Source organism: Canis lupus, chromosome 18 (genome assembly GCF_048164855.1).
Source record: "Canis lupus baileyi chromosome 18, mCanLup2.hap1, whole genome shotgun sequence".
Classification (NCBI taxonomy): Eukaryota; Metazoa; Chordata; class Mammalia; order Carnivora; family Canidae; genus Canis; species Canis lupus.
The window spans coordinates 37665331-37691213 of NC_132855.1; the positions used below are offsets into that span (position 1 = coordinate 37665331).

The window sequence follows — 25883 nt, forward strand, 5'->3', positions numbered from 1 at the left end:
AACGTCCCAACATACCTCCTAAAGATCATCCTCAATAGCTTGCTCCATTGTTTTTACTGCCATATAAAATAGTTCTTCTATTAAAGTAAAATCTGCCCTTGAGTGAATACATCGTTTCCTCATCACCAACCTCACTAGCATGTAAAATATACACTCATTACAGACAAATTGGAAAATAAGAATACTGGAAAAAATGATTTAACCCATACAGCTATCATCCCACAGGCAACTACCCTTAATGCTTTTATGTACCACATCATCTTTTTCTGCACAGTTTTCACATAACACCAATATTCAATTTTGTATCTCATGTTTTTAACTGAAAGTATGAAGCCAAGAGTTTTTATGTTTTATTGAAAACCAATCATAAATTGCATTTAAGAAAACTGAAAAATATCCCACTGAATGAACTGCCATCTTTTTTTTGCACGTAAAACTTCTTGGGGATTGAAAAGATTATTTTTTTAGAACAGAATCCTCAAAGTGGAATTACTGTCAAAATATATTAATGTCTTTATGGCTCTTGATACTTATTGCCAAAATGCTTTCCAAAAATGGTTGTACCAATTTAAATGGCCTTCAGTATCAATACCCATTCTACCAGTATTTGGACTATGAATATCTTGTGAGAATAAACAGTTTCATAATCATCTTTATAATCCCAACACTTTAATAAAATTAGATACTATGTTATACTAGAAAATTCTAAAAGCTGAAATTCTGACATCCCGTAGAGGGATGTTTGCTATGCTTAAAACTCTTCTGGAGAATCCCTCCTTCCAGTTCCCCTTCTCCTGCACCACATGACCCTGATTCTTCTCTACACAGAGCATAGTCTCTAATGGGATCATCTTAGTCCCCTTTTAAGAAATGGCAACCAAAGTATTTATCATAATGGAATTCACAAAGCTTAAGGATATTTTCATTCATTTTAATGACTATCTGAAGTAAAAACAAGGAAATTAGTCCCTGCAGAGTCTGAAGGCTCCTCTGCTCTGTTAAAAAACTTAAGGGAAGCATAAAAACAAGTTAGAAGAAAAGTGGACATATTTCATTTATATGTGCATTCCATGCCTTTCTAAATAAACAAAAAAACCTTTTGTTTCCTAAATTACTCAGCTGTGAATTCCACAGGTAACTCAACTATTTTCATTTTTTTATTCTTTTTTTTAATAATAAATTTATTTTTTATTGGTGTTCAATTTGCCAACATACAGAATAACACCCAGTGCTCATCCCGTCAAGTGCCCCCCTCAGTGCCCGTCACCCAGTCACCGCCACCCCCCGCCCTCCTCCCCTTCCACCACCCCTAGTTCGCTTCCCAGAGTTAGCAGTCTCTCATGTTCTGTCTCCCTTTCTGATATTTCCTACCCATTTCTTCTCCCTTCCCCTCTATTCCCTTTCACTATTATTTATATTCCCCAAATGAATTAGACCATATAATGTTTGTCTCAACTATTTTCAAATACATAAGTTAAAAAAACACAAATTCAAATTCAGTACACTTGATTGAGAAGTATGCTTGAAATGAGCTGAACAAAGTCCCCCAGATATTTACTTTACTTTCCAGGGATTCTAGTATTCTGTACTTAACAATTTTAGCAAGCATTTTGTTGTTGCTACCTCAATTCCTGTTTTGCAATTGTTGTCTAATAAATTTCCTAGCACATATTGGCTGTAAGATAGTTTTAGGTCGTCATTAAGAAATTTATATTAAATATGCAATAAGCTACTTTGGTTAACAGAAGCTGGGGGGGATATTAGTGTCACAGTTTATTATTATAAATAATTTTTGTGTCTTCTGTCAGCATAACCACAGTAGTATCTCAATACCACCAGCTGATAATAATCTTTATAAATCCTACTTTGCAGCTATACCATCTGTTAGTTATTATTTTATATGTGTCTCCATATGCATATGTGAATTAGTTGTCACTCAAGACAAATATATAAATAGAATTGTGGTTTTGTGGGGAGATTTTTATTGGCTTGTTTTTGTGTTTTGTGATCTTAAGGCCAGTAAACTAAATAAATAAACATATTCCTTGGTCTTGGAAACCAAAATGCAGATTTAAAAATAATTTTTGTAGTACAAATAAATTCAAACTCAATACACACTTAATCTAAAAGTATCTACTAAAAGTTGGTTGAAATTAATTGTTGCCAAAATTGGATATAATTTTTAAAAACATGGAAATGTCCATATTTATAGCTCTGGAAATACACCTACAAAACCAAAAAAGAATAGGCCCACTAGTATATTAGCAGCTAATATGGTCCCAGTTTTCACAATACAAAACAGTTTCCATGACTGATGATTTGAAAATAATGACTAATTACCTGCTTACTTGTAATGTTTATTCCCTGAAAAGATGAGTCATAATGGCAAAAACTCAAAACACGGCCCCTCATGAATCTGTGGGTCTATTCCCCCGAGCTGTACGTAACAGGCTCCTAGACTGGCAGAAGGCGGTGGCAACATCATTACAACCCATGACCAAAATTCACACAGAAAGGCAACAAGAAAAAAAAAGAAGGAACAGAAGGAGACAGATAATCCTCCAATTGGAATTAGTTCCAAATTATAACTCTTCCCCAAGTACCAGTGTCTAATGACTTTCATTTCAATAAGCCCGAACACAGGCCATGCTCTACACACCGAAAACATCATGAATTTTCTTAAAAGTTACCAGTGGCTCTTAAAACATAGACTATGTATGTTACAGCACAATGTGAGAGTAACCACATTTGAGGACTAGATGGTTCAGTATTTCCTTAAGTTATCCTGTTTCAGGTGATGATACTTTGGGATCATATAGAGGGAGTGCCAAGGTAGAAAGAGTAGTAACTACTTGAAGTTATCATTGAAAGAAACCCTAAAATATTTAGGGAAGAGGACTGCAGAAGACAAGTACACTGAGAAACTATGTTTTTCTGCAAAGAATGTCATATTATTTCCAGTTCACAAAGTAAAAAGTCCCACTAATCACTTAATACAAATAAACACCCTGCCTTTCATAGTCTTTTGTGTAAACATATGAAGATATCTCAGAATCCAACTCTGTAAAGTGAACTTATTTGATGTCCAAACCAGATCTATTTTTGCACATTATATTCTGCCTAGATGCTAGAATTTCCATGATGTTGGGTGAGCGCTCTATTTGGAGGGTGAACACATCTTTATTTTTTTTATTTTTTTTATTTTTTTTACATCTTTAAAGTATATTTGGGCTATGAAGTATAAGGAAAAATATCACAGACTACTTAAAACATTTTAACTGCCATCAAAACTACAGTGTGGCTCAGGCCGCGGTTACATTCATTTCTTAACCCTTTATCATCTGTCATTGAGATTCCTGTGTGGAAAGTCATTTCTACCATGATTTGCCTCTGTATTTCCAAATTGTTCTCGCCCCCCAAGTTTTTTATTAAAATGTTCTTATTGAAGGATTTCATTAAGGAATTTCACATATAGGAATTAGTTACATAAATAGTAAGACAAATCTTTTAATGGTCCAATGCTCACCTAGTGCCAGAAGCCTCTCTTCACTCTCCTTCCCTAATAAAATCTCTAATCTTTGTATTTATGGAGTTTAAGGAACTTATTTATTTCATTTTACATTATAGTGACTTGTGGAGCTTTCTAATTTTTCCATGAATAGATTGAGAATTTCTGCTTATATGGCTAAGAGTTGTATGTATATTTACAACCTCTCCATCCCAGGTCTAACAATTCCTTAGGAATAGCAGACAATCTCATAAACCTATTTTGATATACTAAGAGCCACCTTATCCAAAGTGTTCTTAGAAAAGGGAATTCTACTTTGGCAATATAAAGTGTTTTTAGGTATTATTGAATCATACTAATTTATCAAACATATTCTCATTACAAGTAATATTTCAACATTTCTTACATAGCCATTAAAAACTAAAATAATGAGAATCTTTTCTGCTTGGTACAAGAGTTCCAATTTCTTAATCAGACGTCTATCTTTTTTTTTTAACTAATTGAAATCATTACAGTTTTCCTTGCTAATGTAGTAAGAAGGTCAAAATAATAAATTAATAGACTTTTATGGTAACTCCTACAAAAAAAGAAAACTTCTTATAGTGATAAAAAGAAAAAAAAAAAAACCTATGTGTTTATAGTGTAAGGGGAAAAAGAGGATTTAATGAAGAGACTCCCAAGATAGCATTTGCAGAGGACGGCTTATTTGTTTTTCATTTATCCATCCCAGAATCATTGGCAGTGCACCCTTGTCATACCACATGAGTCTGACAGTATGTAAATGGGTGAAGTAGTTGACTAGGCTATAGGATAAGTACAGTATAAGTATAGTATAGTAGAAGGTATAGGCTTCACCTTCCAGGAGTTGACACTATATGAAGTCATAAAAGACAACACAAGTAGTTCAAGGACACTGGCATTATTTCTGGCTGGGAGTACAGAGAAAAGAGTTAACCAAGGAGGTGCCATTTGGATGGCATTTTAGCTTTAAGCTTTATTCTGCAGGTTTCAAGGCATGTGGGGGACCCTGAAGTGACAAAACCTGCTGTTGGTTTTCAGAAAGGGATTTAGGAAAGAAACCACTTCATCTAATAACAGTTAGTAAACAGACGAAGACCTAGTTGGAGAATGAGAAACCAGACTTGGAAGATACTTATGAGATAGAATCAAGAAGACTTGATCGACTTGATAAAGAGGCTGAGGAGAATGAGTCAAAATGACATGTTGAGGCCTTTAACTTGGCAGGCAGATGATGACATTATGGGAAATCTAGATTATCACTAACAGGGATTTACTGAGCACCTTCCATGTAACAGACACTTTTCCAGGCTCACAAGAGTCTGTTTTTGTTCCGGCCAGGGGAGGCAGATAGTAAACAAACAAATAATCTGAGAAGTAATCAGTTTGTTGGAGGAAATAAAACAGGGTTATCTGACAGTAACTGGGGGGAAAAGACACTATAGCTGACGTAGTCATGAAAAGTGACATTTGAACTAAGACCTAAATGACCCTCCAGTAACAAAGGGATAGCTAGTGCAAAGGCTGAGGTGGGAAGGAGCTTAACGTGACCAAGGGACAGAACAGTAGCCGGGAAATCAAGCTGGGGCTTGCGGGTATGGAGAGAAAGGAGATGGGAGAGCACGTATTGCTCCTGGTAGCCCACTGTAAGACAGCATTTATCCTAGTTACACTGGTCAGCTGGCAAGTTTTCAGCTGAGGAGTGATAGGCTGTGATTCGTATTGCCATCAGCGGTGTGAAGAATGGACTTATGGGAGAAGAATGGGGTGGAGGTGGCAGCTCAGACCAGGGTTCTAACAGTCCAGTGCTGAGAGGGGCGGGGGTCAGATTCCAGATGTAGAGGGGGAGGTGACCAGTGTTACTGATGGGCTGCACGGGGTATGAGGAGGAGAGGAGCTAGGATACCTCAGGGGTTTTGATTCTAAACTGTCTAGTGGGTGTGGTGCTGTTACACAGAGATGGTGAAAACCTGAGGAGAGAGAACCTTCAGGGTGTGAGGGCTGGGAATGGACAATTATTTGGTCACATAAAGGCTGAACTGCCTAGAAACTTGTAAGTGTAATGGCACATGGGCAGTTCTGGAGCTCAGGGGAGAGGTCTCATGGAGATATACTTGGGAAGTCATCCGCCTCTTCACAGAATATAAAACCATGGGACTGTATTCATTCATTCACTTAAGAAATCTTTTCAACTGCCTATTCTGTGCTAGGCTTTAAGGGCTAAACCAAAACAGGCCAAGTCCCTGACCTCTTTCTAGTTGTTTGCAGCAATACCCTCCTGTGCTAGAAGTAGGGTGTGTAATGTAGAAAGTTCCAAAATTCACCCAGTTTGTACCCTAATAATTAACATTCCCCCTAAATCTTAAAAATTATTATTTTAGCAATTACATAATGTTGGTATGTTTCTACATAGTACACGGAAGTATCTGAATTACATTTTGAAGTCGCCACAAGGAAGAAATAATTTTCTCACACAGAAAACAACAAAGGCCCTGGTCTTTCTACCAAACAATGTCAAGGAGTACACTTTGATGCTGAAAACAGCAACCTAAGTTCTGAATAGGTTATTTTCAAACTGTTCTTTATAGGTTCACACATCATCTATTTAGTCCAATGTATTAGAAAATAATCACTCAATTAAAAAAATGTTCAAATGTTTTAACTTATGTGCTCTTTTCCTCTTTTTTCAAAAGACAGTTTCCATTTCCAGCATTGGAAAAAGCTTATCACTGGCAAAATCCCTGCTTGCGCTCCTATCCCTGACTTGCAGCAGATCGCCTGTATTCTTTGTCCGAGGCACCTGTCTACATGGCAAGAGGAGAAGTTACTATTGATCCTCAAAGGAATCTATAATCATCCTGACTTTAGCTTTACCCAAAAGGACTTACTGAGTTTCACTTACCTCCAAAGGTTGGCTGCCTTCTGCTTCTGAAGTTTTACCTTTGGCTGCCACTTCTTGCTCAGGGGCTGCATCTCCTATGAAGCAAAAAACAAAAACAAAAACAAAACCTTTAGTATACCACTGAGGCCAAATCGTCTTCTATTTGTTTAAAATATCTTTTGTTACTACACGTTTTACATTATGGAAGCGATTACTATTTCCTTTGGTGCAAAACAAGTTAATCTTTTAAGAATGATAATTTTAGAAAGGTTCCAGAAATCATAGATACATATCCGTATACACAGCCTAAACCAGAGATATATCCTGCTTTTAAAGAGGTTTACTCTGGAAAAATCAAGTGAATTAACATTTTGTAAATCAAGTCATGTTTCAAATAAACTGGGAAAGTTTATGATTTAAGGAAGATAAGGCAAGTTATTTTCAAATTAAAAGCCTTTATAATATAACTGTCCTCCAAGTTAGTTTTTTAAATAAGATTTACTCATTATAAGTGTTTACTTGTGTGTCTATAGATTTGCCTCAGAGTAGGTACGTATATTTGCATGTAATAATTAACCAAATGTCAAACAATCTTTATAGAAGGGAGAACAATGCACAAATTCATAAATTAGCCTTTGGTTAATATTGATTCCTAAGGCTGATGCCTGGGTTGGTCATATTACTAAATGAAGTTGATAACTATGCTGACTCCAAGGACATAGGAGAGATACAAATATAGGTAAGTATAAGCATAATTTAATTAATTAATGAACTATTTTAATTTATTGGCTATCACTAATGATCTGTGATTTACACATGGTAGGTAAAGAAACAATTAATGAGAAGTTGGTTTAGTAATTTGTAAACTGCACTACCCATAAAATTAAGCCAGCTCAGGAATGTTCACAACAGGGAAGATTACAAAATTCATAGATGATGATTTGGCCAACACTAAAGGTTAGGAATTTGTTAATAAGGAAGGTCATAAGTCCTGACTGGAGATAACAAAGTATGCAAGTCCTGGCTGAGCTTAACTTTTCTTATGAAACACAAAAGTTTAGCATACCATTGGTGATAATCAAGGAAGAGCCTCATTGAAATTTTAAAGAATTAAATAAACCTGTTAAATTATAAAATCACGAAAAATATGGGGTGCCTCGGTGGCTTACTTGGTTAAGGGTCAAATCTTGATTTTGGCTCAGGTCATGATCTCAGGGTTGTAAGATTGAGCCATGCATGCTTTGGGCTCCATGTGGGTGTGGCACTTGTTTACAATATTCTCTCTCTCTCCCCTTCTCTCTCTCTAAAATAAATAAGTTGTTAAATGATGAAATAAGAAATAAAATCCAAGCACATCAATGCATATTCCAGCTTATAAGCTCTGTTCTCAGCTAGGTGCAACATTATTATCACTGGGCAAGACATACCACATAATAGGCGCTCAATAAATACTAGCTAAATAAATTAGTGAACTTCTCTTTATAGTTTCTAATCCATAAAACTAAGATAAAATATTAAATGATACGTAATAAAAGCTGTATTAGAGCATACAGTTAATGTCCTTCTAAAACATATCTGTTAAACCTAAAAGGCAACTAATATTAAGTACCACTAGGTGTATTGCTTCTAGAGATCCACAACTGTGGCATAACTTACTAGATTTCAAAAACAGTTCATGATTGATAAGGGGAAAAAAATCATACCAAAACAAAAGCATTAAGAACTTTCAGGTTATGTCTATAGGCTAATAAAGTTAATAACTGTTAAGTGAAAAATTACATCACATTATTTTTGTGACCTAGCACATCGAACTATTTTGATTGATTTTTCAAGTGATTGTTTAAACTGACCATTTATTTGCCTATCTAAGGAAACCCTACTTTTCAGAAGGGACAAGATCACCAACCCCCAGTTTACTGGTGGCCAAACCAATGCAACATGAGTTTAGCAACATGAGGCCACAGCAGCATAAGTAGCTGAGGTAATAATGTAAGGCTCTGTACATGGAGGTCAGAGTATGTTCAAAAACGCCCATGCCCAATGTTTACAATATATATTGTCCAATATGAAAGGTCATTTACTCGGGAGTTTTTACCTTTTTAAAATGATTATTGCCCTATCCCATAGCCACACAAACATTATATTTGGCTAAAATCATTCAACACAAAGTCGGCGCTTACTTGGCCATTTTCTGACTTCAAGCTGTGTGTCTGTACAAAGCTTTCTCCATGTCTCCATTGCTTGAATAACCAGAAAGGTTATCAGCCGGTGTTCCTGACATCACACAACACATCTGCCTGGAAGCGATTGTAGAATCACTATTTACTGAAATGCCATGTCTGGCGATGACTCAGATAGGACAATAACTGATTACAAGGAAAAATGCCATCTGCAAGATTATTCTCTATAAACAAAGCCACAAAATGAAAACTGCACAGACTGCAAACAGAGAAGAACAGGTCACAATGAAATATAATTTTTGAAGGTTTTTTTCTTCCCACTGAAGAATTATTTTAACATGCGAAAAACTGAGTTATTTTCTCTAATTTTTTAAAACCCACATAGAAGTTGAAACACTTCAACAGTAAATAAAGATGCATGGACAAATATGAAATAAAGTAGTTTTCAAATTGTAAGTTAACTCGATACACTGGATAGATTAAGAATTTTCATTTGCAAGTCAGCTGTTTAAAAAGAACAACAAACACAACCAATGTGTTCACAGGACTTGACATCTCATAAAGCTTTTCTTTACAGCACCACATTTAATTCTCACTATGGTGCAGTAAGACATCTTCCCCATCCACCTCCACTTCCCAATTTACAGAGAGTGAACTCCCAGGGGCAGAGGCACTCGAGTGACTTGCCCTAGGTCTCCCAGGTAGAAGGCTGTCACAGTGGGAGCAGAACCTAGTCTTCTCACATCTCTAGGGACTATCTGGCTTGGCAGAAGGTTCCAAAGGATGAGGGCTGAAGAGGGAGGAATCAAATCTGAGTTAGAGAACAGTGAAGAGAAAGACCCAAGGATCCAAAAGGGAGCTCTGAATGCAGGATCTTGTGCTGGTCCAACCCTCTGGTCCCCAGACATTTTCCTCTACTCCTTTTATTTTCCATAAGCCCCACAGATTATCTGTTCTCTTCCCTTTCCACTGATGATGCCAAACACTTCTGACCAGAGCAAGCCTCTGTCCTTCCTTCCCATCCTTCAAAGCAAATACAGTCCCCTTGATACTTTTCCAGCAGCTTGTAAGGCTAGACACAATTTAACAATCCCTCTTATAATACAACCATGTAATCTTCTTAGCTTCAAATGTAGTTTTTATTTAAAGTAAATAATAAAGGCTACATATACATACTAAGGATGCTCTTTCAGAACTTCAGGAGCTGAAGTGTAAAGTCATTCATATTTTAGAGACTGGCAAATTTTGCCAGTAGAGTGCTAGATAGGAAGCATTTTATAGACTTCATGGGCCTTATGGTTTCAGTCACAAAACTCTCAACACTACCTTTGTGGCTGAGAACAGTCAAAAACAATATATAAACTAATGAATATGGCTGTGTTCCAATAAAATTTATTTACAAAAACAAGTTTCAGGCTGTAGTTTCCTGATCTCTGTTTGTTTGTTTTTATTAAGTAATCACTATGCCTAACATGGGGCTCAAACTCATGACCCTGAGATCAAGAGTTGCTTGCTTTACCAACTGAGCCAGCCAAGTGCCCCTCCCAATCCCTATTCTAGAGAACTATATGTATTCTTCCTTTTCTAGGATAAAAGGCTGAGTTATGTTTGAGTTATATGAGGAAACAAGCAAGGGATGGCCATTAGAGTATCATTATGATCCTATCCTACTGTGTGAATTGGGTCAATGGAGGAGAGAAATGGTGGTGAAGAGTAAGCACTCAGTATAAGAGAAGGAGAAAAGGAGAGAAATCCCCAGTGATGGGAGAGGAACCCCAATGCCTATCTGAGTTACCCAGAGGAGACTTGTTATGGCAGGAGAGGAGGTAGGGTAAGCCTCACTCCTTAGGCTCCTTCAATGAGGTAAAAGCTCTACTATCATTAACCCAAGTCCTCCCTGTACTCTCTAATCAATGGCTTGGTAATCTGGGGGGCTTTGCACTCATGATTCTTCCCTTTCTCTTGAAAATGGGAGGACCATAGGCAGCATATGGCTCTGTCTGCTCTGACCATCCACAGGGACCTCCTCCCACCTGGGAAAGCCTACCCCAGCCCAGCATGGTCTGTAACTGGATGGTGCTCAATCTAATTCTGGAGTTCAGAATCCATTTGGTCTTTGATGGAAGCCACATTCTTTAACACCAGCTTAATAGACAATAAAAATGAGAACTTGGTCTCTATTTGGTAGGACTGTTTTCTCCCTAAATTGATTAGATCTTATCTGGAAAAGAGGGGTGTTACTATTGGCAGGCCCTAGGGTCTAACACAGGAGTGGGAATGGGCTGATATGGACAGGGCTGGAGCCTACCTAAGTATGAAAAGCTGTGAATACATAAAACTGTTTTAAGTCAGAAGAATTATATAGAACTGCGTATCTCAGAATACAGTCTATAAAACACTAGTTTTGAGGGATTCACATGGAAAAAAATTTCTATGGTCAAAAGTATGAGAAAAATCTGCAGAATGCATTCCCTTCCAGTTGACTTCCAATGCACTTAAACATATTAAAGGCTCAGAGAAATTTTTCAGTAAAGAAAATTCAGGGGCACCCAGATGGCTAAGTTGGTTAAGCATCTGACTTGATTTCAGTTCAGGTCATGATCTCAGGGTGTTAAGATCGAGTCCCACATTAGGCTTCATGCTCAGTATAGAGCCTGCTTAAGATTCTCCCTCTCCCTCTGCCCCTCCCCACACTCTCTCCCCCTCTAGAAGGAAGGAAGGAAGGAAAGAAGGAAGGAAGGAAGGAAGGAAGGAAGGAAGGAAGGAAGGAAGGAAGGAAGGAAGGAAACTTAATTCTTTTTCATGGTGATCACTAGGGGCTCAGTGGTTTAGTGCTGCCTTTGGCCCAGGCCATGATCCTGGAGACCTGGGATCGAGTCCCACATCAGGCTCCCTGCATGGAGCCTGCTTCTCCCTCTGCCTGTGTCTCTGCCTCTCTCCCTCTCTCTCTCTCTCTCTCGGTCTCTCATGAATAAATAAATAAAATCTTTGGGATCCCTGGGTGGCGCAGCAGTTTGGCGCCTGCCTTTGGCCCAGGGCGCGATCCTGGAGACCCGGGATCGAATCCCACATCAGGCTCCCGGTGCATGGAGACTGCTTCTCCCTCTGCCTGTGTCTCTGCCTCTCTCTCTCTCTCTCTCTCTCTGTGACTATCATAAAAAATTAAAAAATAAATAAATAAATAAATAAATAAATAAATAAATAAATAAATAAAATCTTTAAAAAAAATAAAACTTTTTTCACAATATATTTGACTATGGAGCATTTTATTCACCTGATACCTCTTAAACAACTTGCAGAGGTCCATGAACACACTATGAGAAATGCTGAAAGAACATTTCTGAAGTTAAAATTGATTATGAAATATATTTTTCTTACCCAATTCTTCACAAGACCCTCAAAATTGTCAAATCTGTTATTCAGCTTTTGAACATTCATTTCCCACACTGCTAACCTACACTTATGTTCCTTTAGCTATCCTTTCACAATGCCCTATCAATTCATTCAATGGCATTTGGGGTGGACAAGCAGTATGGGACTGCATTCTATTACATAATTCTGATTCCAGAACAGCTGATAATCCATGAAGGAGGACAGGAGAGCCAGGCACCTTGAAGACACAGGAGAAAGTCTCAGTGGTCAGAAATATCTCCCCCACATATTCCACAATTAGAAATTCATTAGGGTTAATGAGCTCCTCTTTTAAAATGCAAATACCCTCTGGGAGTGTTTGCTTATTAGTTATTCACCAAGTGAAGTAGTGGAAAGAACAGTGGAATGGCCACTCCATTAACTCCTTTTCATTCTTCAGTCACACACTCATTATACAAGGCAGGCTGGCACTGAGGCAAGGGAATGGCTTTGGAATCTGACAGAACTCAACCCAAATCCTTTACCAAATCCATGACCTTGGGCAAGTCACTCAGAACCTCAACTTCCTCATCCGAAAAATGGGAATAATGATACATAATGAGGCTACTATGAAGACCGAATGGAGAAAACATGTTAAAGGGCAGGGAAGGAGGGAGAGGAGTTGGGGCAAGATAAAGCTTCCGTCTTAAGTGCTGGTGTCATCAACCCACTGTCCTTGTCACGGGGCTGTTGCAGGTTCCCTTGCTAAGGAGAGAGGACAGGAGAGGCCCTCACGTGTCATCTCATTGAGGGCTCTTGGCAGCATTGTGAGGTAGGCTTTATTATATCCACATAAGAATGGCAGGCCTGCTGTTGGGATCCAAGTCCGCTGACAATGCCAAGTCATTACATAATCTCATGCTGCTTCCCATTACTTATCAAAACTTGAGTTATCCAACTTATTCAATACACTTTGAATTGAAGTCCCCTCCAGCTCAGTTTAGTTTTCCATCCCACATTTTCCAATACTATCCATTTTACTCCCCATTTTCCCCTCTAACAAAGAAAGGAAGAAGAGACAGAAAACAGAAGTACTAATTGCTGACGATATGCCCTGCCCAGGAGCCTGATGCTGGCAAGTCAGGATTTTGATGACAATTGTTAGAACCCCACGAGCCAAGAACAGGAACAATGAAGTTAGCAAACAAAAATGGGAAAAGGTTTGAACTGACAAGGGATAAAAGAAAAGCAAATTAAAATGACACCAAGAATATGTTAAATCAGCACACCAAAATTATGACACTGCAGGTTCACTAACGATGGACTACCACTAATGCAATGGCATCATTCTGACAATGAAGTTGCACTCAATCAACATCTGTTGATTTGACTGTGGCAGGTATGGCAAGGGGGTGGGGGCGGTATATAAGAAAGACAGCTCTAGCCACATACTCACTAAGAGTTTATAAAAAAAAGGAATTATAAGTGAATGTTAAAATGAAAAAAATTAAGGGTTCAATAGAACAAACAGTCCACTTTTTGTATTAATGTGGATCTTAATTTTAATACATATTTCTATACAATTGTTAGGCATCGTGTTAGATTTGATTTTCCGACTGCTATTAAAATGGCACAGCTAAAACCCTGCTTATTACTCTAAAAGCTTAAGGGCACAATGAATACTGAAACATGTTTACTCAGGAAAGTAGGAATATCAGCAAATCCAACTGGGGTCAGACCCACTGATCAGTCTACCGGCCTGCTCTTAATTAACTTGTCATAGGATTCCACAGATGTCTTTGGGTCTGAGTCTTGTTACTTTGTAGTTGTAGCTATGGGTAATAATTTTTCTGAAAGATCTTCAAACAACCAAAAACATCCATTAAGCTTTAACACTATGTTAAACAGTTAAGCCCAGGCATTCTTACTTTCGGACTACAAAATCAGAAATGCAAAAGACTCCCCCTAAAGTAATTTTGCACACTATTGCATCATGCTGTACAAATCTTTAACGGATTTCTGTTACTATCTTTCCTAAATCCCAGTAAACTTATATACTGTGAGAGTAAGTTCGGCTGACCATTCCTGACTCTGAATCCCAAAATGCTGCTGAAAGAAAGCTTCATAAAGGGCCGCTCTGAGCCCTCCACTGACAACAGGTTCTATAGGCTCTGTGAAAACAAACAGCACTGACACAAAAAGGATTTTCAGTGTGTATGGCTTGAAGCCAAACTTGGTAAATAGAAAAGAGCAGGCTCACTCTCCTAGGTTATCTGGTATCCTGAGACACAGACTCCAACGTGTTGCCTGTTGTGGGTAAAATGATGGCATTGATCTATCACTAATAATGCAACCTATGGTTGGAGATGTACTGACATCACATCACTCACAGTCAGGAGTGTTGTTTCTTTTCCAACCAACAATTAACTTGTGAAAATACTGGTTGGTGTCGTGAGTTCTGCTCGGTCCGTTTTCAACATAAAAAAATAAGTGATCCCATGAGATCAAATGTGTGTTTCAAACATGGCATCAATTGGTCCAATCAGAGATATGAGGTAGGTAAGCTTCTCAATCTCTTTAAATTGAGTTTTTAGATTGATAAAAGGGTTTTAGTGTAACAGAAAACTGCAAAGAAAATTTGTAGCACCAACAAGAACAAAATAGGAAATATAATCAGCCTCAAGTTAAGTTTCATTAATTCAAGAAATATTTGTTAAATACCTGCTATGTATCATGCTGGGCACTATGTGAACTAGTGCAATCCTGTCCTTGCCCTCACATCATTTACATTTCCCTAGAAGGCATTTCAACCAAGCAAACACAAGTCACAAAAATGGCTGTAGAAATGAGCCAAAAACTAGAAATTATGGGGGCATCCAGTCAGTTAAGGAACAGAAATTTGTATGGAGAATTCTGTGAAAAAGGTGGATGGGGTATAATAGAACCAAACATCATTAATATGGCTTTGCCCCCCCTCCCCCCTCTACAGCTCGTTTCATTAAAAAAAAAGTGTATCATTAGTCAGTATCATTAGTTTTAATGGATGTCAAATATTAAACATGCTCTTGAAGAGCGAAGAGAGTATTTCTGGAAAATGCATCAACATTTTTTGAAGAAAAGTTGATTGAAAAAAAAAAAAAAGAATTGGGCAGCCCGGGTGGCTCAGTGGTTTAGTGCCACCTTCAGTCCAGGGTGTGATCCTGGACACCCGAGATCGAGTCCCGTGTGGGGCTCCCTGCGTGGAGCCTGCTTCTCCCTCTGCCTCTCTGTCTCTGTGAATAATAAATAAAATCTTAAAAAAAAAATAAAAGAATCACCTGCAAATCACAGATCACAATTAGAAGCAAAGCCACACATGGCAGCTATGATGAGGTGGCATGATGTGGTAATTGGATGAAGACAAATAATTTGATTTCAAAATGCAGAAGAACCTGGTTGGTTTTAATGAAGATGCCACACTTGTTATTTGGTCATACAACATAAGTGCATAAATTACTGTCTCAAGGATTGCAATACACTGTGTCATATTTAAAATGTTCACTTAAGAAAATGAGAAGTGGTCCCTTTAAGAACTCAGGTAAACCTACACGCCACAAGGCTGAGGGAGGAAGTCCTAACCTGTTCACTGGTCCCTGACTTGAAGCAGGCACTCAGCAACAGTGAATTGTTCCTTAGCATCCTGAGAAAGAAAGGGCCCAGATACCCTTCCTTTGTAACCCCAAAGTTGAGGGTTGCAAACTCAGACCTGACCATCCTTTGGTACATTTATAAAAGTTTTAGTTGGGCTACAATACAGAGACAGAGTGGAAAAGAAAGCGTATCATGGGATAGCCTGGGATGAATATGCCCCAAAGTAAGGCAAGGGCTGAAAGAGGAGGGGAGTAGAGCCTTCATCTGCATAAACCGAAGCAAGTTCTGAGACCTCTGCCTGCCACTAGGGCAGTACATCTCATATTTCAGTATGTGTAAGAATCACCAGGGGTGCAAATTCCTGAGTCTCACAAGACATTCAGACTTGTGAACTCTGGTGAAGCACCTAAGAATCAAAACTTTTAGCAAGCATTCCAGGAGATTCGAAGGCAGCTGGTTCATGAACAACACTTTGAGAAACACTGAAGCAGACTTACCTCACATGGCTGACAGATTACCATCTGCCTAATTTTTGGAATGACTGTCCCCTCCCTCCTCATCTCCTCTCTCCCACATTGTTTAAATATTTAGTCCATATCTCTGTGTTAAGGTTGGGGCTCAGTAAGATAAGTCCTCAAAAGAACTGGGAGCAGGGTCTTAAAGAAATATCTGTACATCCATGTTTAGTAGAACAACAGCATTCACAAGAGCCAAAAAGTGGAAACAACCCAAGTGTCCATCAGCCAGTGAACCGATCAACAAAATGTGATAAAATGGAACATTACTGAGCCTTAAAAGGAAGGAAATTCTGATGCATGCTATAACATGAATGAACCTTGAAGACATGTTAAGTGAAATAAGTCAGTCATAAAAAGACAAATACTTTTTTGATTCCATTTATATGAGGTGCCTAGAACAGTCGAATTCATAGAGATCGAGCAGAATGGTGGCTGCCAGGGCAGGGGGGAGTGGGGAATGGAAAGATATTTAATAGGTTCCAGTGGTTAAGTTTTGCAAGATATAACTTATGTGTCTTTTGCCATAATTAAATATAAAATTTTTTAAAGATTTATTTACTTTGGAGAGGGAAAGAGCACGAGTTGGGGATAGGGGCAGAGACAGGGAGAGAATCTCAAACAGACTCGCTGCTGAGCAAGGAGGCCAATGAGGGGTTTGATCTCATGACCCTGAGATCATGACCTGAGCCAAAATCAAGAGTCAGACACTCAACCAACTGAGCCACCCAGGCTCCCCAAATATACACCATTTTAAAAATAAGATAGGTTATCCTCTATTGAGAACAATGGAATGGTAGAAGTTAAAGATAAGTCTATTACGGCTAATGCTGTATTTTACAATTTATTTTAATTTCATTATAATAAATGTTTTCATATATATTAGTCTTTAGTTCATAGTCTTGTTATTTTAATAAATACATATATTTAAAGAAAAAAGAAAAATCAAGTGAAGGAAATTGTGTTTGCTGTCCCTCTGCCACAGAATTGGTTATGGCTCGATGACAAGCGTGGCTATAAGAAATAGTTTGACCAGATGAAACAGATGAAACATAATTTTAGATTATACAACTTCACAGCTAGTATGCAGCTCCTTTAATGATCTAAAGCAAAATACCTAAACTTCCTTTGGGGAAGAGAGATTTTTTCAATGACCTTAAACCTTGATGTCACTAGGATGAAGAGGAGAGGTTGCACATAATGAAATCCAGGTATTCAGGGCAAGGGATTCAATATTAACAAATCAATTCTAAGGTGTCCACTGCTGGCTTGTGCTTTCCCATAGAAATCCCACCTCTGGGATTAATGGAGTTAATGGAAGGGAAAAAAGGAGAGTAACAGGGTAGGAGACAGAGGACAAAATCAGACTTTTAAGAGCCTGCTATGGGAAGATCCCAGTCTAATAACACTGACCTCAGAAGCTCCAAAATAGATTGATAGCACAAAACTAGAATGGTGAAAAGGCAAAAACCCATTAAGAAGGAAGATGCATCCATGACAGTGAGCAAGTGGCATGGCTAAAGAGTAGGAGAATTTGCTTCATTACAGGGTGAAATGTGATGGTGAGAAGAGCAAACACCACTCTTTGTCTGAAATGTTCTTCAACCCAGGCCTCAACCAGCTAATAGGTACTCAGTCTTCACATCTCAGCTTCAACCTCCCTAACTCATGCCCCTTTCCATGCTCCTGTATTTGCACTTCGCACATTTGCAGTCATTTAATTGTACACACTCATTTGTTTAATTAGCTATTGTTCTCACTAGACTGTCAGTTCCACCAAGGCAGTGACATGTTTATTTGCCACAATATTCGCAGTATCTATTGTGGTGGCCGGCATCATGTAGGCACATGATAGCTCCTTATGTAATGGCTGTTTTCTGACTGATGCAGCATGGCCAACGTGGCATTGTCAAAAGGAAGGTGGCAGACAGTCTGAGACAAAGAAATTTCTGATGAAGCTATGGGATAAATACAGGAAGCTGAAGAGGATGCACCATGATTGGTAAAAGGAAACAGGTTTATTCATAGCACCGAGAAGTGGGCAAAAGGTAGAGGTTGAACAAAAGGCTTAAGCAGAAGTCAACAGGCGCAGCTCTAATGTAAAGTTTGGACAGGATTTCAGCAATAAGGAAGAATGAGGTAGATCAGCTGTAAAATACTTGGACACACTTCCGAGCAGTTTGTTAAGGGTAGAACAAAAAGGACAGAGTCAATAGAGACTTTAAAATCAGAGAAGAGATTTTACCAGGTTCCATGTAGTTACATGAGTTTGAGAGAATGGCATGAAATAAAAGTGGTACCTGAGATTCCAAAAGAATTCTGATAAAATATTTTTATCTTACTGTATTTAATGCTGTAGTTTTGAGTTTTTACCACTGATGTGTATTACTAAATTTTAAAATATCTTCTTTAAAAAAACACAGTACCAAAAAACAAAACCAAAAAAACCTTCAAAATATGTAGTATCACATTGGAATACATATGAATATATTTGTGATTAAAAAGGGCGTCTAAAAATAGTTGTAATGTTCAAAGAAACCTACAGTTCTTTCAGCTGGTAAAGAAGGAATCATTCATTTCAAGACAAGTTAAACAGTAAAATCATTTGCTATGTTAAAGTTACGAAAATTGCATATGGTTTATGTGCTTTAAATTTACTTTTTAGTTTATTACTACCTAATTCCATAGTATTGCTCAGTTTCATGAATTGGATATCCTTGAAATCAGAGTTCGTTTATTAAATTCTCACTATATATTTGTATCTTCACGATTCAGTGATTTCAAATAAATTCAGTAGTCTTCTAGGGAAGGGTTTAGTGAAATTAGGATTTATCTGGACATGTGCCTAATTGCAACACATTAAAAAAAGTTCCAATCTCAAACAGTTTCTCTTTTTTTAAGGCTTAAAGGACTAGAAAGGACAGAAAGACAAATATATTAACCAACCAGCTCTGTTATGCAAAATTGTCTCCGAGAAGTTGCTTCATTCCAGTCAACCAGTCTCAATCAAATTCCTTCTCTTCTCCTACTCACCCACCTTACCCATCTCTAGACTTAATAAAGCAAACCCCCCTCCTGTGGCTATCAGATTTTCTCTGTTCACCTTACTAGAAGGCATATTAACTCTAGTGAGAGCAAGGGTCCTGGAAACCAGGGCACATGGCAATCCCAATCTAAGAGGAAGAGCAAAAAGTAGCTCTCCTAACAAGGCTTCCTGAGGAGGAAAATACTCCATGCTTACTTCTCTGTACAAAGCCAACTCATCTGTAGACCATGCTTCTACTTATGCATTACAGAGCAAAAGACATTGGAAAGAAACACATAAAGAATATGGTTTTTTCTTAAGCCCTACTCTAAGATGATAACAAATAGTGGACTTAGTAAGAAGTTTCTCAGACAGGGAAACCATACACAGAAGTAGTGAGATAAAGAGCTGAAAAACTTGGGTTGGTTGAGGCCCTGGGTTCTCAAAACAGTAAATGGACCCATATTCAAACATCAGTAGACAACAGAAACATTCGTCTATGGTCTGAATGCGTCCCCTCAAAATTCATATGTTGAAATCCTAATCTCCAAAGATGATGGAGGACCTTTGGGAGGTACTTAGGTCATGATGGAAGAGCCTTCAAGAATGGGATTAGTGCCATTATACAAGAGACCCCCCCAGAACTCCCTAGTCCCTTTCTCATGTGAGCAGGTGGTTAGCAGACACCTGCTCTGAGCCAGGAAGAAGGCCGTTGCCAGAAAGCAACCATGCTGGTGCTTTGATCTTGGACTCTCCAGGCTTCAGTATTGTGATAAATAAAGTTCTGTTGTTTATACACTACCCAGTCTCTAGTATTTTGTTACAGACTGAGACATCTTCCAAAGTTAAAATAAATAAATTATTTGGGCATATCCATCATTTCTGATTATCCAAGTATCTGTTTCCCTATCAAATTGATGAGCTAGTATTTTTATTTCCCAATTATCCACTGGCAGGACATTTTTTTAAAAAAAATCAGTCAGCTTGCCTCTCTATCCATCTATCTTTCCATCTATTCATCCATTCATGTCTTTCTTCTTCCTTCTCTCTCCTCCTAAAGAATTGAGTCTCAGCAAGAAGGCAGTGGCAGGATTCCAGAGCCCAAGTGAGGAGAAGAGGATGTGGGGGAGATGGTGGCAGCAATGACCTGCTTCAGGCTCCTGAAATACAAGCAGGGTGAAGATGGGCCTGGTTCATCTAATTGTGCCAGAGAGTGCTCAAAGAATGAGGAGGACACACTGAACAGGCTCCCTCTGGCCAAGTCTGGAGCATTTTAAACATCAAAATAAATAATAACAACAGATTACAATCCATTAAAAATATCCAGACATGATAAAATAAATTTTAGAATTCATGCACCCATGCTGATATAAATGAAAGAATGAATAAATAAAAAATGAAAAGAAGGAAGCTTTTCCTTGCAGTGGAATGCCAACTGATGAATGCAGAAGGAATGAAGAAATTAGAAAATCACCATTTGGCAACTTTCAGTAATAATTAATTCAGCCAAGAAGCACAGATAGATGCTAAAACTAGTGGGTGGGATCTTGATAAGAAACAGGATATTACATAGTCTGAAACCACCAACCCCCCACATACTGATCATAGAGAGGGAATGAGTAATTTTACAGTAGAGAAATCTGGTAGACATGACTTTAGGTCTGTGATCACGGTAAACCATCTTCAGTAATGTAACAAATAGGAACTGTGCACTCCCCTATAGGATGCAATGAGGAGAGCACATAGCTTCTGGGGTGCTCCTAACAAAAATGTATCAGCGAAATCTAATTTTGAGGACATATCAGACAAACCCAAACTGAGGGCTATTTCACAAAATAACTGATCTGCAATCTTCAAAAGTATCCAGATATTGAAAAGTCAAGGGAAGACTGAGGAACTATTCCAGATTGAAGGAGACTAATGGGACAGGACAACTCAGTGCAATATGCAATTCTGAACAGAATCCTTTGGCTATGAAGTACATCGGGTGAACAAAATATAAATAGGGGTCTATGGCTCCGATGGTTAATTTCCTGATTTTGATGACTGATGTAGGACAGATCTGTGCTTTTAGCAACTACACGCTAACGTATTTGGAAGTGAAGACACGTTATACTGCTAATTTACTCTCAAATGATAAAACAAAAAGCTCCGTTTTGCAAGTTTTCTGTAAGTTCAAAATTATTTCAAAATAAGCAGAAAATAAATAAGAATAATTAGGATGGTTGGAATACATAGATATATAAAGATAGACAAGAGACAGAGGTATAGGTCGAGGTAGAGATAGAGATCTCAGTGGCTCCATTAACCCACCAGCAGAACCAGAAGGAATCCTTTACTCTCTCCACTTTTTTTTTACCACTTTCACTTGTAAAGGACTACACAGAGCAGTGGTATGCACAGTCACGCAGGGATGTTTCATTCCCAACAAAAACTCTAACATAGTTCAGACCATTGAGCAACCTCTTTCTCAGGAGGAGGGGCAGAAACTAACTGAAAACTAGAATCAGATGATACAATAATGTGTAAACAGGCTGGTCTTGTTTACTTTCTCACATGGCACTCTTCCTTAAAAGATTTTAAGTGCTTCTTTCCCTACTTTCCAAGGAAATTGTGACATCTTCATGAAGGGAGATTATCTCTTTACAACAACTTCAATGAAGAAGGAATACTTTTGCTTACTTAACAGGTAAAGAAAATAACAAAAAAGAAATTTAAAGTTCCCAGCATCACAAAATGCCTGAGTGGTAGAGCCAGGATTCAAACTAATCTCTGTCTGGGTTTAAGACTCATGTTCTTTCTAACATAATTATAAGAGGAAACTGTTTACTCTGAATTCTCTCCATGAACAATATCCACCTTCAGAATGGCATACCGTCATAGGCAAACTGGATCCATTTATCGTCTTAAATTTCTTCTTTATTTTGCCTCCTTCTTGTGAATGTATTGAATTAGAGTAGACGGAGCACAATGTCTATTTCTGGTTTCACTTCGCTTAACTGCAAGTACACTGACCGTGTACTTTTATGACATTGTGCAAAACAAACCAAATACCACAGGGAACAAGGGGCCTGTGAAGGAGTTTTGTTGTTGGTTTTTTAACTATGTGGTTGGTGTAATTATTTCTGGCTCTTACGTTTCATTTCCATTTTCTCTTAAGGACTTGAAACCGTTTTTACATCTCTCTAATGAAAGCCCATCACTTTACCTCTCCAGTTTCCAACAGCTCATTTTTTAAACTAAACCTGGTAGCTAAGACACAGAAGTGACCTGTGAGCTAATCCTGACTGCTGCCCTCCATCCCTGCTCGGGAACCCGTTTTATAAGGGAGATGGGGAACACAGTCTCCTTGTTGCCTTTTCTTTCTCTCCTCCCGGCCACAAAGCTTAACAAACACCCACAGAAACACACCCTACAGCATCTGCCTTTTTAAAAATACAATTCCTATTCTACAAAAGACAGGATTCTTAATCATACTCCAATTCTACTGTCATTACAGAGATAGTGAATTCTTTTTATTTTGCTAAAGGAAATAGGTATTTAATAAGACCAGCCATGGCTTACAGACACTTAGAGCATGTTACAACTATCTGTACTTGATCTGACCTAGTTTCACTTGACAAATGAGCTAAGACAATACAACCATCCTGTCTCTTATGAGGATTAAATGAGATCCTAGATGGTATTTTCCTAAAAATCAGCAAAACTATCATCTCAAAAGAGGATCTCATTTCTAGATCAGACTTGGCCAGTGGATATGGCTATCCACACAAGAGATTATGTACCAGACATTCTGCTATTGTTGCTGATGTAGGCACAGAAGGTCAATAATGTGGATTAACTAGGATTAAAGTATTATTTTCTGATTACATTTGTGGTTCAAGTTTCTGTGTACTTAAAACTATTCTTAAGATTAAGCAAAACAAAACAAAACTCTACAATTTAAAATGAAGAAAAAGTAATAAAACAACAAATTTATAAGTTTAAAGAATTAGAACTACTTAAACTAACAAAATATTTACTTTTATTATATATGCAATAACATGTATATACATGACTTAGACATGTTTTCTTACCTCTGAGGTGATACAAAGACAACATGTGACACAAACACGTATATTTCACACATACATATATGTCAAGCATTCAGATAAATAAATGGCGTAGAAGGAGACAGAAAACAATGAGAAATATCCAGAACAGAACGTATAGGAGAATACAGGGGGAAAAATTAGAGAAACTGAAATATTTTCCTTTTTCTCTTACTTGGGGTTTTTTTTCTGGTACTATTAAAAAAAATTTCTTCCCAAGTTACTATGTTCCTAAAAAGAAAGAGAGGAGCAAACAGAAAACAGAGAAGAAAAGGGAAGCTTAAAAAATGAGAGAAGGTGCCTAGTGGCTCAGTTGGTTAAGTGTTCAGCTCTTGATTTTGGCTCAGGTGATAATCTCAGGGTTATGAGATAGGGCCCCGTGTTGGGCTCCTTGCTCAGGTCTGCTTGAGATTCTCTTCCTCTCCCTCTGCCCTCCTCTGCACTCACACACACACTCTTTCTAATAAAAATAAATAAATCTTTTTTTTTTTTTAATGAGAGAATGGAAAAAAAATTTAGAATAACATAAATGGTAAATGATGTAGTTTTCATTGTAAGAATAATTTACCTAATGTAATGAAGGATATTTTCACATTTAAAAATTTCATTAATTTTAACTGTGTAGGCCAGCCCGGGTGGCTCAGCGGTTTAGCTCTGCCTTCAGCCCAGGGTGTGATCCTGGAGATCCCGGATCAAGTCCCATGCCGGGCTCCCCACATGGAGCCTGCTTCCCCCTCTGCCTGTGTCTCTGCTTCTCTCTCTCTCTCTCTGTGTCTCTAATGAATAAATAAAATCTTTAAAAAAAATTTTTAACTGTGTGACTTCATTCAAAATATAAGGCTAGAGAAAATGGTTTATTTTATTTTTTTAAGATTCTATTCATTTATTCACAAGGAGGATAAATACAAAATAAATATATAAAACTCCATAGCTTTCAAATAACCAGTTATAAAATATAACAAAATTATCCAATTTCCAATAGCCACAAAATATATGTGGAAATAAATTTTTTTGAAAACCAGGTCCTAGGTGAATAAACCTATAAAATTGTACTGAGGAGTATTTAATAAAAATACTTGAATAAATGGAGAATCATCCTTGGGTAGGATTATATACACATAAATATGTCATTCTTGCCACTTAAATTTATAGAAATACCAGTAAGGTAATTCCAAGGAAATCCTCACTTTTCTCCCCTGAAGATAGCAATGTATTTTAAAGCTGTATTAGCAAAAATTTAAACACTAGAATAATCCGATAATTTTTCAAAAAGAATTAGGGAGAGAATTTGTGCCCTATACACTAGTACATTTTTAAAAATCTAAATTAATTGCAACAATAATGAACCAGAAAGAAGGCAGATCAGTGACACATAAAACTCAGAAATGGATCCTAGGGCACCTGGGTGGCTCAGCTGGTTAAGTGTCTGCTTTCAGCTCAGGTCATGATCCCAGGGTCCTGGGATCACGTCCTGCATTGGGCTCCCTGTTCAGTGGGAGTCTACTTCTTTCTTTACCCCTCCCCCCGATTGTGATCTCTCTCTCAAATAAAATCTTAAAAAAAAGAAATGGATCCTAGGCTACAAAAAACTTTTTATTTTTAGTACATTCAGTTCACATCAATGATATATTACTGAATACCTATGTATCAGGTACTGTGATAATAGAAAAGTAAACCGGTATAATCTTTCCAAAAACCAACCTGGCAATATGTATTAAGAAGTTATAAAGAGTTTACATCCTCTCAGTCAGTAAATGCACTTCTAAATGCATTCTAAAGAGCGGTCAGATATTAGTTTAAGTATTAACACAAAGATTTTCATTACAATGCTATTTTTTTTTAAAGATTTTACTTATTTGACACAGAAAGAGCAAGCACAAGCAGGGAGAGCAGCAGGCAGAGGGGAGAGGGTGAAGCAGGATCCCCGCTGAGCACAGTGTCCGAAGTGGAGCTTGATCCCAGAAATTGGGATCACGGCCTGAGCCGAAGGCAGAAACATAATCAACTGAGCCACCCAGGTACCCCATCGTAGGGTTATCTAAAACAGTAAAAACCTGGCAAAAGTAATAGGAGAATCAATAAATTAATTATGGTATGTCTATACAATGGAATAATACATAACCATTAACATTATGTTTAAAAACATACTCATGTATATTCACACAATACAATATTATATAACAAAGAAAAACCAACTACATCTCATATAATATGGGTGAATCTCAGAAACAATCATTTTTAGTGAAAGAGCAAGACACAAAATACACATAATGTATGATTGAATTTACATGCATTTCATACACATAAAACAATCTATGCTTTAAGAAGTCAGGATACCTTTGGGTAGTGGGATAAAGTGATGGAAAGTGGGTATGGGTTGGGGGGAGATTCTCGGATTCTATAATTTCTATTTCTTGAGCTAGATGGTAATGACATATGAAAAATCATTGAAGTTAAAAATTGTATGTTTCTGTATGTATGCTATTCACTAATAAAAAGGTTTCGAAATTAATGACCTGAAAAAAATGTCCACAATATTAAAGTAGGAAGAAAGTCATTCTGCAAAACTGTGCATGACATAGTCTCAGTTTTGTGAATTAAAGAATAGTACAGAAAAATTGCCAGAGGGAAATCAGCAGTAGGAGTATATAAGTCAGGGGTTGGGGAAGATTAAAGGAGCTGGT

At 37.7% G+C, this 25883-nt stretch overlaps 1 protein-coding gene across 9 annotated transcripts in view; it reads right to left on the reverse strand.

The window, feature by feature from the left end:
* Positions 1-25883, reverse strand: part of UMAD1 (UBAP1-MVB12-associated (UMA) domain containing 1) — a 230306-nt gene that overhangs the window by 73406 nt on the left and 131017 nt on the right. For 8 of the 9 annotated variants that reach the window (XR_012010984.1, XM_072784025.1, XM_072784023.1 and 5 more), the window contains one exon: positions 6429-6502. Coding sequence is in view for 7 of the 9 variants with exons in the window: in XM_072784025.1 (XP_072640126.1) it covers positions 6429-6502 (74 nt within the window). In the remaining 2 variants the exon portion in view is untranslated. Of the gene's footprint in view, positions 1-6428; positions 6503-7576; positions 7711-25883 lie in introns of all 9 variants that reach the window. The other variant, XR_012010983.1, reaches the window with a different exon arrangement.